We start from the raw sequence: 14,019 nt of genomic DNA on the forward strand, positions 1-14,019 counted from the left end.
TAAGTGAAAAATCGCAAGTCTTTCGCTGCATTGATTTAAAGATATATACATATGTATTTATACACATGTGCACATCTATACATTTCCCTTTTCTTTTTTTTATTATTATTATTATTTTCTCTCTCTTTGTGTGCTGCAAATGGAAGAATAGCTGGGCGAAATTTCTTTCTCCAAAAGGAGTTTTTATTTATTTATTGTGTGTGTGTGTTTCATCTCAAGTCGCGCAGCAGGGCCCAAGGCGTAGGGTGGGTGAGGGGAAACGATGAACTATTTAAGGACATTTGGTGACATGCTGCACCTGCTTGCCATCATTATTCTGTTAGGGAAGATGCTGCGGCAGCGGTCGGCGGCTGGGTTGTCTCTCAAGACACAATTTCTTTTTGCGCTTGTCTTCACTACACGCTATCTCGACCTGTTCACTTCGTTTCTGTCCCTGTACAATACGTTGATGAAAATCTTCTTCTTAACAACGTCGTGGCACATCTGCTACCTCATGCGTAACAAGAGCCCGTGGAAGGCTACGTACGATCACGAGAATGACACGTTTCGTATTCGTTACCTCATCGTTCCTTGCATTGTACTTGCACTTCTTTTCCACGGCAAACCCCGCGGAGGATGGCTGATGGATTTCTTGTGGGCCTTTTCGCAGTATTTGGAGGCTGTAGCCATTTTGCCTCAGATATTTTTACTCGAATACACTGAGCGCTATGAAGCACTCACGTCCCACTACTTGGCAGCCATGGGGGCGTATCGATTTTTTTATTTACTTCACTGGATCCATCGGTACTTGGTTCTTGACCGCGTGAACGTTGTTTCTGTATCCGCGGGAGTGCTGCAGACTGTACTCTACGTCGACTTTTTCTACCATTACCTCACACAGGTCGTGCGACGAGCGAAGCAGCGTTATGATCTTGCACGGTAGGCGTGGCGCAAGAAGTTAGGGGGATACATACATACATACATGTATATATATATATATATATAAATGTATAAATGTATGTATGTATGTATGTTGGCTGTCACTTGGGCGGGTGTGGGAGTGAGTGATTGCGGAAGGTGATGCCGCGCACACACACCCACACTTACGTGGGGAGAAGAAGGAAACAAGGAACGGAGCTGCGATAACGGAATGAAAGGGTGAATGAATGATTGAAGGGGAAACAACAAAAACAACAACAGGAAGAAAAGCAGATAAAACAGAAAAAAAACAAACAAACAAACAAGCCTTTAAAAGACACGGTTAATTTGAGGGGGGATGCAGGTGCGTAATGATATGAGTGTGCGTAGAAGAAGAATTTTATGACTGAGAGGGGAAATTACTTGCAACCAAACACCACCGCGACGATTCCTGTTGATGGACACCGCGCGTGCTCACAGTAGGAGTTGCAGTCAATCTGTCGGTTTCTCTTTGTTTCCGTGCGTGAGGGAAAAGTGCATGCGGTGGGAGAAAGAGTGGGATAGAGTTGTCTGACGGTAGAAATTGCTGCATGGTGAGATAAAGGTAGTGAGTGGGTGGGTGGGGGGAGCGAAGAAAATTTTGACTGATGTGCATTGACAATGGCACCTTTTTTCTTTCTTCCTTTTTTTTTTTTTTTGAATGTGTCTCCTCTGTGTGTGTGTGTGTGTGTGTGTGCGTGTGTGTGTGTGTGCGTGTATTTCGCATCACGCTGCCTCCTGTTCATGGCTGTGCCAGAGCCAAAGGATTAACCGTGTCTGCCTGTATCTCTCTGTGTCTGTGTTTCGCTGTCTTTCTCTCTCTGTGTGTGTGTGCATGGGAGGAGGGAGGCTCATGGCCAGACGGATGGAGTGGCGCTGTCCATGTCATTCACGATTGATGCATTTTTATTATTATTATTTTTTTTTATTTCACGATTGCATGCACGGCTGAGGAGGATATCCGGCGGAGTCCCACTCCCCTTTAACTATAACTGCGAAAAGGAACACAAGAAGAGGTAGATTATTGCTGCTGCTGCTGCTTCTGCTGCCGCTGCCGCTGTAGGCCGTGGGCTGCTGGTGGTGGCCAAGGAATGAACAACTACCAGATTTACGATGAGGTGGGTAAAGGGCGGTTTAGTATCGTCTACAAAGGGCGCCGAAAGAAGACGATTGAGTACTATGCAATCTCTTCCATCGACAAATCCCGGAGACAACGCGTGCTTACAAACGTACGATTTCTTCGCGCAGCCGAGCACCGATGTATCATCAAGTTTCACAATTGGTACGAAACCAACAATCACTTGTGGGTCATCACGGAGTTATGCACTGGCGGGGACATGCGGCAGGTGTTGAACCTTGACAGTCGAATTTCTAGGCAGGCAGTGCAGATGTTTGGCACAGACATCGCGGAGGGCCTTATGTACATTCACTCACGCGGTGTCGTGTATGGGGATTTAAAACCGTCCAACATTTTGATGGACTCCACCATGACAATGCGGTTTTACGACTTTGGCTTGTCGTGCGACTTTAACACCATACGTGGCGCTGGAACTGTGGGCACTCCGCTTTACATGGCGCCGGAACTATTTACAAAAGATGGCATGCCATCCATAGCCTCTGACCTTTGGTCTTTGGGTTGCCTCTTGTATGAGTTTGGCACCGGTAAACCGCCGTTTAACGGCTCAGACCTTGCGTCACTTATTAGAAACATCATGTCGGAGCCATTTTGTCCTCATGAGGCTCTGTCAGATGAACTCAATAGCTTGTTGGAGTCTCTTCTGGTAAAAGATCCAATACGACGTGCGACATGGGGTGATATTGTGACACACGATTTCTGGCAGGGAAGGTTACAACTTCCCACTGCTCCTTTTCCTCCCCAGCCTGCCTTTGAGAGGAGACAAAGGATGGCTGTCGCGTGGGCCAGTGGTGACTGGCCCATGTCTGGAGAGGAGCTGAGGAGACACGTGGAATGGGCAGTAGAGAGTGCAAAGCGCAATTACACGGTTTCCCAATCCGCCAGCGAAGGAGGGCCTTCCAAATGTCCCGCAGTAACGGAGGAAATAGACTTACAGGATCACAGTGCAGTCACTGACGCAACGACAGAGGGTGGTGTCGCTGCATCTCGTGTGGATGGCCAGAAAGACGGACGAAGACTGAGGGCGGGGCCAACAGGCGCTGCTTTAGATGCCACAAACTCTCAGTTTCTACGCAAAAAAGAGTCTTTCCGCGGTGAAACGGCGAACGACAGCCACACGGCGGCCAACTGTGACCAAAACGCCACCATCAACGCCGTCAGCAATGCGGAGGTGTCGATCGTGATGAATGGGTTGGAGAACTTACACTTGGATGAGTTAATGGCGCACACGTCAGACGCGCATATTCGTCCTCTTGTAATGAATAGTCGCATCGAGCGGTTTGTTGAGCAAAAATATGATTCAGAGAAGATGGGATTTGAACCTCCCGCAAAGGCTGAAATAAAGACGTTTACAGAACAACAGCAGTCCGACTTTATCAAAATGATTTACCGAACGCTTTCTTCCTCTTCGCTAAGTCATGAGGAGAAATTAAATGTTCTCTGCTATTTTGAGGATGTCTGCACGGATGCAGCGATTGCGAATTTCATTGTGAATAGTTCAATCATGATGCTTTGTCTCAAGATGGTTTCACAGCGGAATGCGCCGTCGAACTATCGGGCCACGGCTGCCTCTATTATGAGCATCCTTGTGCGCCATGCTACTTTTATTCATACCGATCTTGCCAAGGCGAATATTTTCTCCTCCATCATTGAGGTGTACGGCGAGGAGGATAGTCCACGGGTGAAGCGTAAGCTTACAGCATGTCTGGGGGAGCTGCTCATTTACATTGCGGTCCAACGGGAACGTGACCGGAATGTGTGGGGAATAAATGCTAACGCCACTCTTCAATTATATCTTTCAGTGTTGAAAGATGCGGATGATGTGTTGAGGCACTACGCTGTGAAGGCAATTGAAAATTTGGCGTCGGTGAGTGATCATGGCGTCGCCCTCGATGTCTTTGCAAAAAAGGAGGTAGTGACTGCACTGCTGACTGTTTATGCGCTTCCACCCGCATCGATCCGCAGCGAACACATGCGATCAAGTGCGGCGTGCGCGGCACTGAAGTTGGCTATAATTAAGGAGGATCTTATGCCGGTAGTTATGGAGTCGCCACACCTCAAGGTGAAGTATTATGGTGAGGTAATCGCAGAAGTAACGGCGCCAAAAACAGCACAGTCATTACTGACATTTTTGAACATGGCACTTGTGAAGAGTCTAGTGGCAATACGGAACCCCATTATGGAACGGTGGGGAAAGGACACGATAAATATCTTTTCCAGCTCCAGTCTTGCGCAAGAAAAGGGGAAAAAAATCATAGAGAGCATTAGTGGCGTTGCGGAGGCGGTTGTTAGTGGGCTTTGTGGGGTCTGCGAACGTGCATCTGTCGCCATTAAAGGTAAGATGTTGTTGCTAATTGTTCTACTGGGATGCATGGATGGGAAATTGCTGTTGCGACTGTCATCGAATAAACTCATTGGTTGCATTGATGGTGTTCTGCGGGACAAAGACTCATATGTACAGCGATGTGCAGCCTGTTTGGCGAGTTACTTGGGTGTATTTTTAGAGGCACAGTTAGTGGCAGTCGCGAAGGGGGCACCATCTGGTACTACCTCCACCATTTTGGATGCGGTATGCAACGTCTTGAGTGCTCGGAATCTTGGCATGATGGTGGAGCTAAGTGATAGTGTCTTTGTTAGCCTGGGTACATGTCTGGAGAAGGTGATGTCTTCGCCAGTTTATGTCACATATGAAGAGGAATTTAACAGGGTGGTGGGACTTCTCACACAGAACAGTGAACGTGTTTTGAAACACCGCCGTGCTGTGGTGAACGAGCTGTTTCCGCTGTATATACACATGCTTGGGGGGTCAAACATTGAACGTCGCTTTTCGGCTCTGCGGACTCTAAGTGCATTTGTTGCACCGCTTGTTGACGGGTCGGGTCTTGTGCGCGAGGAGAGGATTGCGGAAGCGGAGAAGTTGGATCATTTGATGCAGACTGTTGCCGCCTCTCTCCCCGAGTTACTGAAGGAAAGCGAACCCATTCCCATTCTCGCCCTACGTTTGCTTGCAACTTGCGGCGAGCGGAGGTCCAAGGCGTTTGCCAACATTGCCACAGTGGAGTTGGTGGGTGATTTGGTGCAATACATGCTGCGGTCGAAGCAAAGCGATCTTTCCGTGCCGCTGCAGCTGCTGTTGCTACTTGCATTGCAAACGGAGCGGGCGGCGGAGATCATGGATTATTTGGCAGCACAAGAGTTTTTCACGGCGGTTCTTTTAAAGACGTTGACGATGGCCGTGGCGAAGGAGCTCGATCACCTCTTGGAGCCATGTTGTGAGCTCTCTGTCTTTTTCTTAAAGCACGCTGTGAACAACACGAGCTCTCGCATGGCGCAGCAGTGCCTCCTTCTTCTTCCCCAGCACGGCATGGAAACATTGTGGTTGCCCCTCTGCGACTCACCGGTGCGTTCAGCTGCTGGAAATGCCGCTGCATGCGTTTATCACTTTGTTCAACTGTCTCCAGCAGCGCAGCAAGATCTCATGACGACGGAGAGTTTAACCCTTGTGCGGGAAATTATCTCCAACACACGTGACAACCCCACCGCAGTGCTTTATGTTCTTCGCGCTTTGCGTTACATTTGGGAGCGCGTCCGTAAGCGGCACGTGCAGAAGCTTTCGGAGTGGCTCTTGGCTGCACTGAAGGCCATAGTGCGCGAGGAGGACCCTGACAGGGAACTGTATTCGGAGGCCGTAGCATTCATGGAGTTCATTGGCGGCTAGAACGAGAGGACCCGATGCGAACACACACATGCATACATAACAGCAATAAGAAGGGGGTTGCTTAGGTTGTGAGACCCACATGGTACGAAAGGTGGAAATGGATGTGGGGGAGGGGGAAAAAATAAAAAGAAAAACAATGAGAGGTAAAAGGATAACAGTCGTACGGAAGAATAAGAAAAAGGAAAAAAAAAAGAAAAAGAAAGAAGAGATGTCTATCAGTTCCACTAACGAATATACGCATACCCTAAGAATGGAAAAAATCGGATATGGAGAAACGAGGTGTGTTTGTGTTTACGTGTGTGTGTGTGTTTGTGTTTGCGTGTGAGATATACCCACTGGCTTTTTGGGTTTCTTGGTGATTTTTCGACTGTTGCTTGCCTTACAGGCTCTGTGGTAGGTGTGTGGTCGTCATCTTTCTTTTTTTTATAGTCATTTCTATGGAAAATGGATAAGAGGAGTGCGAGCCACTGAATGGACTCTTTGTGTGTGTTTTGTCACCAGGCCTGCGGAAGAAGTAAGGAAAAAAAATAATGATTTATTATTATTATTATTATTATTATTATTTGGCGTGTGTATGTTGCTTTTATTATGATTGCTAACGATGTCTTTTCTTGTTTTGTTTTGTTAAATATTTTTTTTTTTTGTTTTTTGTTTTTTGGCGTTGCAGTGGCCACTCATCCTTTCTTCCTCCCTGTGCTTCACACATACTTTTGACGCTTGTATACATTTGCGTGTGTCTGTGTGTGTGTTTCTGTGTTCCTTCCAGAATCTTTTCTCTGCGTTCTATTTTTTTTTTTTTTTTTTGGAAGATTGTGTCACGTTTTTCCTCCTAGACAGAGGCAGGGCACCGCGGATGCTTGAACACCACCTTCGTCCGGATCGGAAGTTTTCTCTAACGAATGCGCAGGGCGAGGCCACTTTGTCGGCGTTCTCGCTAACGCGCTCAGAGGAGACACTCTCGCGAAAGGGCGCCATGTCCCCTGTGCGGGATAACCAGCAGGCAACCGAGAGGCGGGATCCTACCTCACCCCGCTCACTTATTGGCATAAGTGCGACATACAATAAGTCGGCCATTCTATTCCCCGATGCACACAAGGCAGCCTTTGAACCCAAAGTGCAGGTGCCCTTTACTTACCAACGTGGCCGCATTCCACGCAAGATTGAAATTGAGCGACGACGTAGGCAATATGAGTTCCACGATGTTCAGGAGCTTGTGGAGGTGGCTGGGCTGACTTTGAAACAGCTCGCAAAGAAGGACAGCCAGGAGCTTCCGTTGGAGGTTTTTGACGACACCTCATATGATTGTCGCAATCCTTCCGAGTGGATGGAAATTGCGGGCCAGAATGAAAATGAAAACGGTCGTTATTTGCCCGCGGAAGGGATATATGAATTTATAAATGAAGATTTTCGTATGCGGCCGTGTCGCGTCATTGCCTGGGATGCGGCTAAAAACGAGCTGAAAGTTCTATGGGGCCCGACCCCCGTGCCAGGCGAGACGCCAGATGTTGTGCCGCGTTTCTTTGTTCGTCTGCTTGCGGAGGATCCCATTGTCTACGTTAAGCGTCTGGTCAGTGCACAGCAGCAGCGGGAAAAGGCGATGGCGTGGATTCGGTATCGTCTGTGCTGTGACGCCATGCCACTAGAGGGGTTGAGTGGGCTGGATAGCGGCCTTGGTGCGCGTTTGCGACACCTTGGTACCGGAATGCCACATCTAAGCAAGGCGGTCTTTCCAGACGTTGAGGAGCGGGCGGAGCGACTAATTGCGGAGTTCACACTTGCGTGGAAGCGTAGCCATAACCGGATTCTTCTGCAGGATCGCATGGAGCGTGATGAGGTACTGCTGCGTACGGTGGCGAATGCAACGCAGATGAGCCTAGAGGAGTTGGTGCGAGGACCGAATATGGCGATTCAGCGGACTGACAAGGGGAAGGGGGATTCTGTGATTCCAATTGGAAACTTTGATTTTGAGGAGCGCGAGCGGTCCTTCACGTTTTCAACGTATTACACGCAGCCTGAGGTTGTGACGGCATTGACAGGGGTGCGGAGTGAATGTATAAAAGTTCTCGAGGGCAGTCTCTTTAATCTTCCAAAGGCCCGCCAAATGCAGCTGGCGAAGTTTCAACAGTTACAAGAGGATCACATGTCTTCCATGGCGAAGTACCTCAAAGGGGAGTGGACAGAAAACATTTGTGATGTGATCAGGAAAAGTTTCACATCCGCCGGTAAGGGATGGTTGAATGTCCATGAGTCGAAGCAGGAAATCTATGAGATGTCCAAACTAAAAAAGTTTTTTACGACTGTCAAGTTTATGATGGAGGACACTTTGTTCGCGCTTGTTTACACCTCCTTACAGGACTTTACCGTTTTTTTTGAGGAGGTTTCGGAGTTCACTGTGAATGTCATTGACATGAATCATGTGGAGAACAAATGGCCCGGAAGTGACGCCGATGACTGTGTGGAGAAGCAGCCACTTTTTATGATTGACCTCGCCGAGCGGGATGGGAGTTTCACATACTCCATCTCCTTTGAGGACTTTGAGCAGACCATTATTCAACTCTTCAATGATGCGATTTACTGCACCGACGCAATTCCACAGGTGGAGAAGTTTGTCATGTCACAGTACTTTTGGCGGCGTGAGGGGGAAGGGCCATTTTTGGACTCCGTGAAGCAGGAAGAGGAACGTGTTGTTCTGCTGCGAAATCGTGTGCGGGACGCACTGCGAAACTCCATGCAACCCCTGCGGGATTATTTACAAGTGTACGATGATCTTCTTCCACTTATACGGCTTGATAAGAAGGAGTTTATCACGTCCTATGAGCAACAGGGGCACACAACGGATGAAATGAAGGAGGAAATACGGCAACATTTAAAGGCAAAAAAGGTTGTGGCACAGAAACTTCCAGCGTACATCACAGTTGGCAACTACGTGGTCGACTGTCACTCATTTGGGCAAATTATGGCAAATAAGGAACAGGAACTCGCGAAGCTCGTCATGGACCTCATCTGCAAGATGGCCAAAGCCAGGACCACATATATTCGGGAAGAATTTACGAAAATTGTGCGTACCGTGGAAAAACAGCCGCAAAACCCCGAGAAATTGTATGAGCTTAAGAATTTTATTTTGAATTTACCGGAGCGTATCTCCGAGTTATCCGTCGACATTGAGGACATGCGGCAGTATTACAATATTCTCGACGGGTTTCAGTATGAGTTGAGTGATGATGAATCGCGGCAAAAATGGGAGGCGATTGCGTGGCCACGGCAGCTGAGTCTTCGTGTACAGGAGGTCAATAAGCAGCTTGAGAAGGTGGAAGAGGAGCTACACGCACGGCTTCAGAAGTATAGTGAGGATTTCAGCAAAAAGGTGGATGCATTGCAGCGTGTTGTGGCGACCTTCTCAAAGTACACGGATGCCTCCGAGGCTGAGAAGGTGGCGGCAGAGGTGAAGGTGAATAGCATTGAAATCCGAAAGTGTATTGAGGAGGCCCGCTCCATCAACAGCGATCAACGGCTCTTTGGTGATAAGCTGACAGATTACCGCAATGTCTTTGATTTGGAAAAAGAATTCAAGCCATACAGCGACTTGTGGTTGACGACATACCAATGGCAGGACTGCTATCGTCGCTGGCACGCAGATCCGTTCGACTCACTGGATCCCGACGAGATTGAGAGTGTGGTGGCGAATGCCTTTAAAACGATGACGCAACTTTCAAAGACATTTAAGGATAAAAATGCCACGCTGAAAATTGTGGAGGAAATACGCTCGAGGGTGGAGGAGTTTAAGCCGTGGGTACCTGTGGTGACGTCATTGCGTCAGCATGGCATGAAGGAGAGACATTGGAAGGGTCTTTCGGAGAAGCTGAATATGAATCTTGTACCGGGTGAGACCATCATACTGCTTGATGACATTGAACCACTACTGAACCACAAGGATGTCATTGTTGCCCACTGCGAGGTTGCTGCAAAGGAGGCACAGATTGAGAAGTGTCTTAAAGAAATGCGTGCCAAGTGGGAGACAAGAATGTTTCTTATTGAGTCATACAAAAACACCGGTACGTTTATTGTCAAGGACGCCTCCGAAATTGTGGAGTTATTGGATGAGCACCTGAATTTGACGCAGCAGTTACAATTTTCTCCTTTTAAGGCATTCTATGAGGAGTCAATAACAGACTGGGAACGATCCTTAAATCTCATTTCTGATATTGTTGAGCAATGGCTAGAATGTCAACGCTCGTGGCGCTATCTAGAGCCCATCTTCAGCTCCGAGGATATCGCACTGCAGTTGCCACGTCTGTCTAGATTGTTTGAGCGCGTGGATAAGACATGGCGCCGAATTATGGGAACTGTGAATCACCAACCAAATGTTTTGGAGTTTTGCATTGGGACGAGCAAACTTCTTGAGAGTCTTCGTGAGTCAAATCGCATCCTAGAGGAGGTTCAACACGGCCTCAATGATTATTTGGCCGAGAAGCGGCAAACCTTTCCACGGTTTTACTTTCTGTCTGATGAGGAGCTGCTGGAGATCCTCTCGCAATCCAAGGAGGTGAAGCGTATTGATGCACACATCAGTAAACTGTTTGAGTTTATTAGCCGCTTGGCGTGGAACGAGAAGACTCAAATAAGTGGCTTTTTTAGCGCAGAGGGGGAACACCTACCAAGTGTGCGGCCCGTCGTGCCGGAGGGAAATGTGGAGATGTGGTTGCAGTCGGTGGAAAAGATGATGAAAAGCGCGGTGCATGACCAGCTGCGGCAGGCATTTTATGACCATACCAAGACACCGCGAAGTCGATGGGTTTTGCGCTGGCCTGCGCAGTGTGTCATTGCTGTGTCGCAGATATTTTGGACCAACGGCTGCGAGGAAGGGTTGAATGTTCAGGGAAGCGTTAAGAAATTTTTTCGTCTGCTTGAATCTCAGTTAGATGAACTTGTGGACATCATACAGTCACCGCTTAAACCACGAGAGAGAATCAATATGGGAGCTCTCATCACCGTGGAAGTGCATGCAAAGGACACCGTGGAGTTGATGAAACGCAACGAAGTCAGTTCCATTCACTCATTTGATTGGATCAAACAATTGCGTTTTTACTTTGATCCAGACGATGAGTTGTGTCACGTCAAGCAGGTGGACGCTCATTTTGTGTATGGTGGAGAATATCTTGGCAATACAGGCCGCCTTGTCGTAACCCCACTTACGGATCGCATTTATTTAACCCTCACAGGGGCATTGGCGCTTTGTCTCGGTGGGGCCCCTGCAGGACCCGCGGGCACTGGTAAGACGGAGACAACAAAAGACTTGGCCAAGGCTCTTGCAAAACAGTGCGTTGTATTTAACTGTCAAGAGGGTATGACGTGTAACTCGATGGCAAAGTTCTTCAAGGGCCTTGCATGGGCTGGCGCGTGGGCCTGCTTTGATGAGTTTAACCGTATTGATGTGGAGGTGCTCTCTGTTGTGGCTCAGCAAGTGACAGATCTTCAACAGGCCTGCTTGACGAAGCAGTACCGCATTATATTTGAGGAGAGTGAGGTGGTTGTGGATCCCACGCATGCCGTCTTCATCACGATGAACCCTGGCTACGCGGGACGTACGGAGTTGCCGGATAACTTGAAAGTTCTTTTCCGCCCTGTGGCGTGCATGGTGCCAGATTACGCTCTTATTGGTGAGATTCGTCTGTTTTCATACGGTTACAAGAAGGCTCGGAGTCTCGCACAGAAGATGGTGATGACATTTAAGCTAAGCTCGGAACAGCTTTCCTCGCAGGATCACTATGACTTTGGTATGCGTGCCGTGAATACTGTCATCTCAGCTGCGGGGTTAAACAAGCGAGAAAATCCAAATGAGGACGAAGATTTATTGTTGCTTCGGGCATTGCGTGACTCCAATGTGCCCAAGTTTCTCATAGATGATATTGTACTCTTTGAGGGAATTATTAGTGATCTGTTTCCCGGTACAAAAGTTCCATCTACAGATTATGGAATGGTTGTGGATGTACTTCGTCAAGTTGTCACGGCTGATAAACTGCAACCCGTACCAACTTTCATTAGTAAGTGTTTACAGCTTTACGATATCACAACGCTGCGTCATGGATTGATGTTAGTGGGTCCCGCTGGAAGTGGAAAGACGATGGCATACACCTCATTACAAAAGGCTCTGTCGGAGTGTGCGGTCATGCAGAGTAAGCGGAATGATTTGGGCTCGAGAGAATATATGAAGGTCTACACCCATATCTGTAACCCTAAAGCTGTCACGATGGATCAGTTATATGGAGTGTATGACGAGAATGGGGAGTGGAGGGATGGTGTACTTTGCGTTCTCTTCCGCCGTGCCGCAAAGTACGGTGATGAAGGGAATCAATTGGGTAAACATTGGGTTATGTTTGACGGCCCTGTTGATGCCCTCTGGATCGAGTCTATGAACACCGTCTTGGACGAAAACAAGAAGCTCTGCCTTGTCTCGGGGGAAATTATTCAGATGAGTCGAGACATGACGATGATGTTTGAGGTGGAGGACCTTCTCGTCGCGTCTCCCGCCACCGTCTCACGTTGCGGTATGATTTACATGGACCCCACGGCGTGTGTTCCCACTAGTGCCATTGCTGCGACATGGAAGGCGTCCCTTCCAGCATTTATGGTCTCCAAAAATGAATACCTTGCGGAACTGGCGAATACATACTTGGATAAACTTGTCGAGTTTATTCGGGCCAATCTAAAAGAATACGTGCCGTCAACAAACATTGGTCTTGTTCACTCCTTCTTCCGTGTGATGGACGGCTACATCCAATCCTTTGCCGTGCCCAAACCGCAGCCTGGACAACCCGTAATGAGCCCAGAGCGTGCGGAGATACTTGAAAAATGCATCACCCCATTGTTTTTCATGTCTGTCATATGGAGTCTTGGTGCCACGTGTGACGAGGGAAGTCGGGAGAAATTTAGCGACATGCTGCGCACCGTGGCTCAAGGGAACAATCACGCCGATTCTTTACCCGCCGAAGGCCTGGTCTATGATTACTGCTTTGTTTACTCCGCCGTACCGGAGGATGAGGAGCAACCACGTTGGGTGCACTGGGATGATCTCTGTGATACCTGCGAGATTGGTCGGATGACAAAATTTGAGGACGTTATGGTGCCCACGATTGACAACACACGCCAAAAATATGTGCTGCAGCACTTGTTAACACAAAAGGTGAATGTGGTAGCTGTTGGCCCGACGGGTACAGGGAAGACGGTCTCTGTGAGTGATCTTGTACTTGGTGGGTTACCCGACCGGTTTCTTGGCCTCACCTTTACTTTCTCTCCACAGACAAAGGCTGGCGTGCTGCAGAACTCCCTCATGTCCAAGTTTGACAAGCGTCGCTCACATGTGTTTGGTGCTCCCATTGGTAAACACTTTGTTGTATTCATTGATGACGCGAATTTACCTCAAAAGGAGCGTTATGGTGCCCAGCCGCCATTGGAGCTGCTGCGTCAATTGTTGGGCCATGGGGGTTTCTACAACTTTACAGGTGGAATCCGATGGAATGCCATCATTGACACGTCATTTGTCATGGCGATGGGGCCTCCTGGTGGCAGCCGTACACAAGTCTCAAACCGTCTCATGCGCTACCTTAACTATGTGTCGTTTCCCGAGATGTCAGAGGTGTCAAAGCGCACCATTTTGAACACCATTCTTAAAGGGGGTCTTAGTCAACGTGGTGTGAAGAGTGAGGTCATTGATCTTTCCTCAAAGCTTGTTGAGGGGACGCTGAGTATATTTCGGCGTTGTTGCAAAACGTTCCTGCCGACGCCTTCCCATGTTCATTATTCCTTCAACATGCGTGATGTGATGCGGGTTTTTCCCATGATTTTTGAAAATGACGGGAATAGTTTGCCGAACGAAGAGGTGCTGGTGAAACAATGGATGCACGAGATGCAGCGTGTTTTTTACGATCGACTTATCTGCGCAGAGGACAGGCAACAGTTTATTTCCTTCCTTAATGATGAACTCACGCAGTTGGGCTACGAGGGTGGGTACACATCGTTGGTTCCCGAGGGCAGACTTATATTTGGGGATTTCATGTCGGAAAGGGAGCGATCCTACCGCCAAATCAGTGATATGAACGCTCTCTCCATTTTTTTTGATGACCAGCTAAGCGCCTACCACGACGCCAACGAGACTGTGATGGATCTTGTATTTATTCTTGATGCCATTGAGCACGTGTGTCGCATTTCCAGGGTCTTGTGTTTACCGAACGGT

The 14,019-nt window shown here is 48.3% G+C and overlaps 3 protein-coding genes across 3 annotated transcripts, besides 15 other annotated features; all 3 read left to right on the forward strand.

Moving 5' to 3' along the window:
* Nucleotides 1–10,389: part of a sequence feature (areas merged during assembly that could not be assigned to a particular haplotype. This can correspond to areas where the two haplotypes were merged or to regions with more than two copies in the genome that were merged during assembly.) that runs on past the window's edge.
* Nucleotides 94–118: a sequence feature (AT_rich).
* Nucleotides 263–922, forward strand: Tc00.1047053508815.160 (ER lumen retaining receptor protein, putative; the record flags this gene model as incomplete). The annotated part of the gene is made up of 1 exon (XM_810511.1): nucleotides 263–922. One exon carries the CDS (start codon nucleotides 263–265, stop codon nucleotides 920–922), a length of 660 nt encoding a protein of 219 aa, XP_815604.1.
* Nucleotides 946–1,013: a microsatellite.
* Nucleotides 1,160–1,223: a sequence feature (A-rich).
* Nucleotides 1,566–1,595: a microsatellite.
* Nucleotides 1,610–1,654: a microsatellite.
* Nucleotides 1,839–1,867: a sequence feature (AT_rich).
* Nucleotides 1,962–1,996: a microsatellite.
* Tc00.1047053508815.170 (protein kinase, putative) lies at nucleotides 2,028–5,789 on the forward strand (the record flags this gene model as incomplete). Its single annotated transcript, XM_810512.1, has 1 exon — nucleotides 2,028–5,789. One exon carries the CDS (start codon nucleotides 2,028–2,030, stop codon nucleotides 5,787–5,789), a length of 3,762 nt encoding a protein of 1,253 aa, XP_815605.1.
* Nucleotides 5,906–5,998: a sequence feature (A-rich).
* Nucleotides 6,069–6,113: a microsatellite.
* Nucleotides 6,325–6,353: a microsatellite.
* Nucleotides 6,392–6,444: a sequence feature (T-rich).
* On the forward strand, nucleotides 6,643–14,019 carry Tc00.1047053508815.179 (dynein heavy chain, putative; the record flags this gene model as incomplete). Its single annotated transcript, XM_810513.1, has 1 exon — nucleotides 6,643–14,019. A coding segment is annotated over one exon (7,377 nt), but the record flags the coding sequence as incomplete, so codon positions are not given.
* Nucleotides 10,390–10,656: a sequence feature (haploid, non-Esmeraldo-like haplotype).
* Nucleotides 10,657–12,451: a sequence feature (haploid, Esmeraldo-like haplotype).
* Nucleotides 12,452–14,019: a sequence feature (heterozygous, non-Esmeraldo-like haplotype).

The sequence above is a fragment of the Trypanosoma cruzi genome, genomic scaffold, assembly GCF_000209065.1.
Source record: "Trypanosoma cruzi strain CL Brener 1047053517069 genomic scaffold, whole genome shotgun sequence".
Taxonomy (NCBI): Eukaryota; Euglenozoa; class Kinetoplastea; order Trypanosomatida; family Trypanosomatidae; genus Trypanosoma; species Trypanosoma cruzi.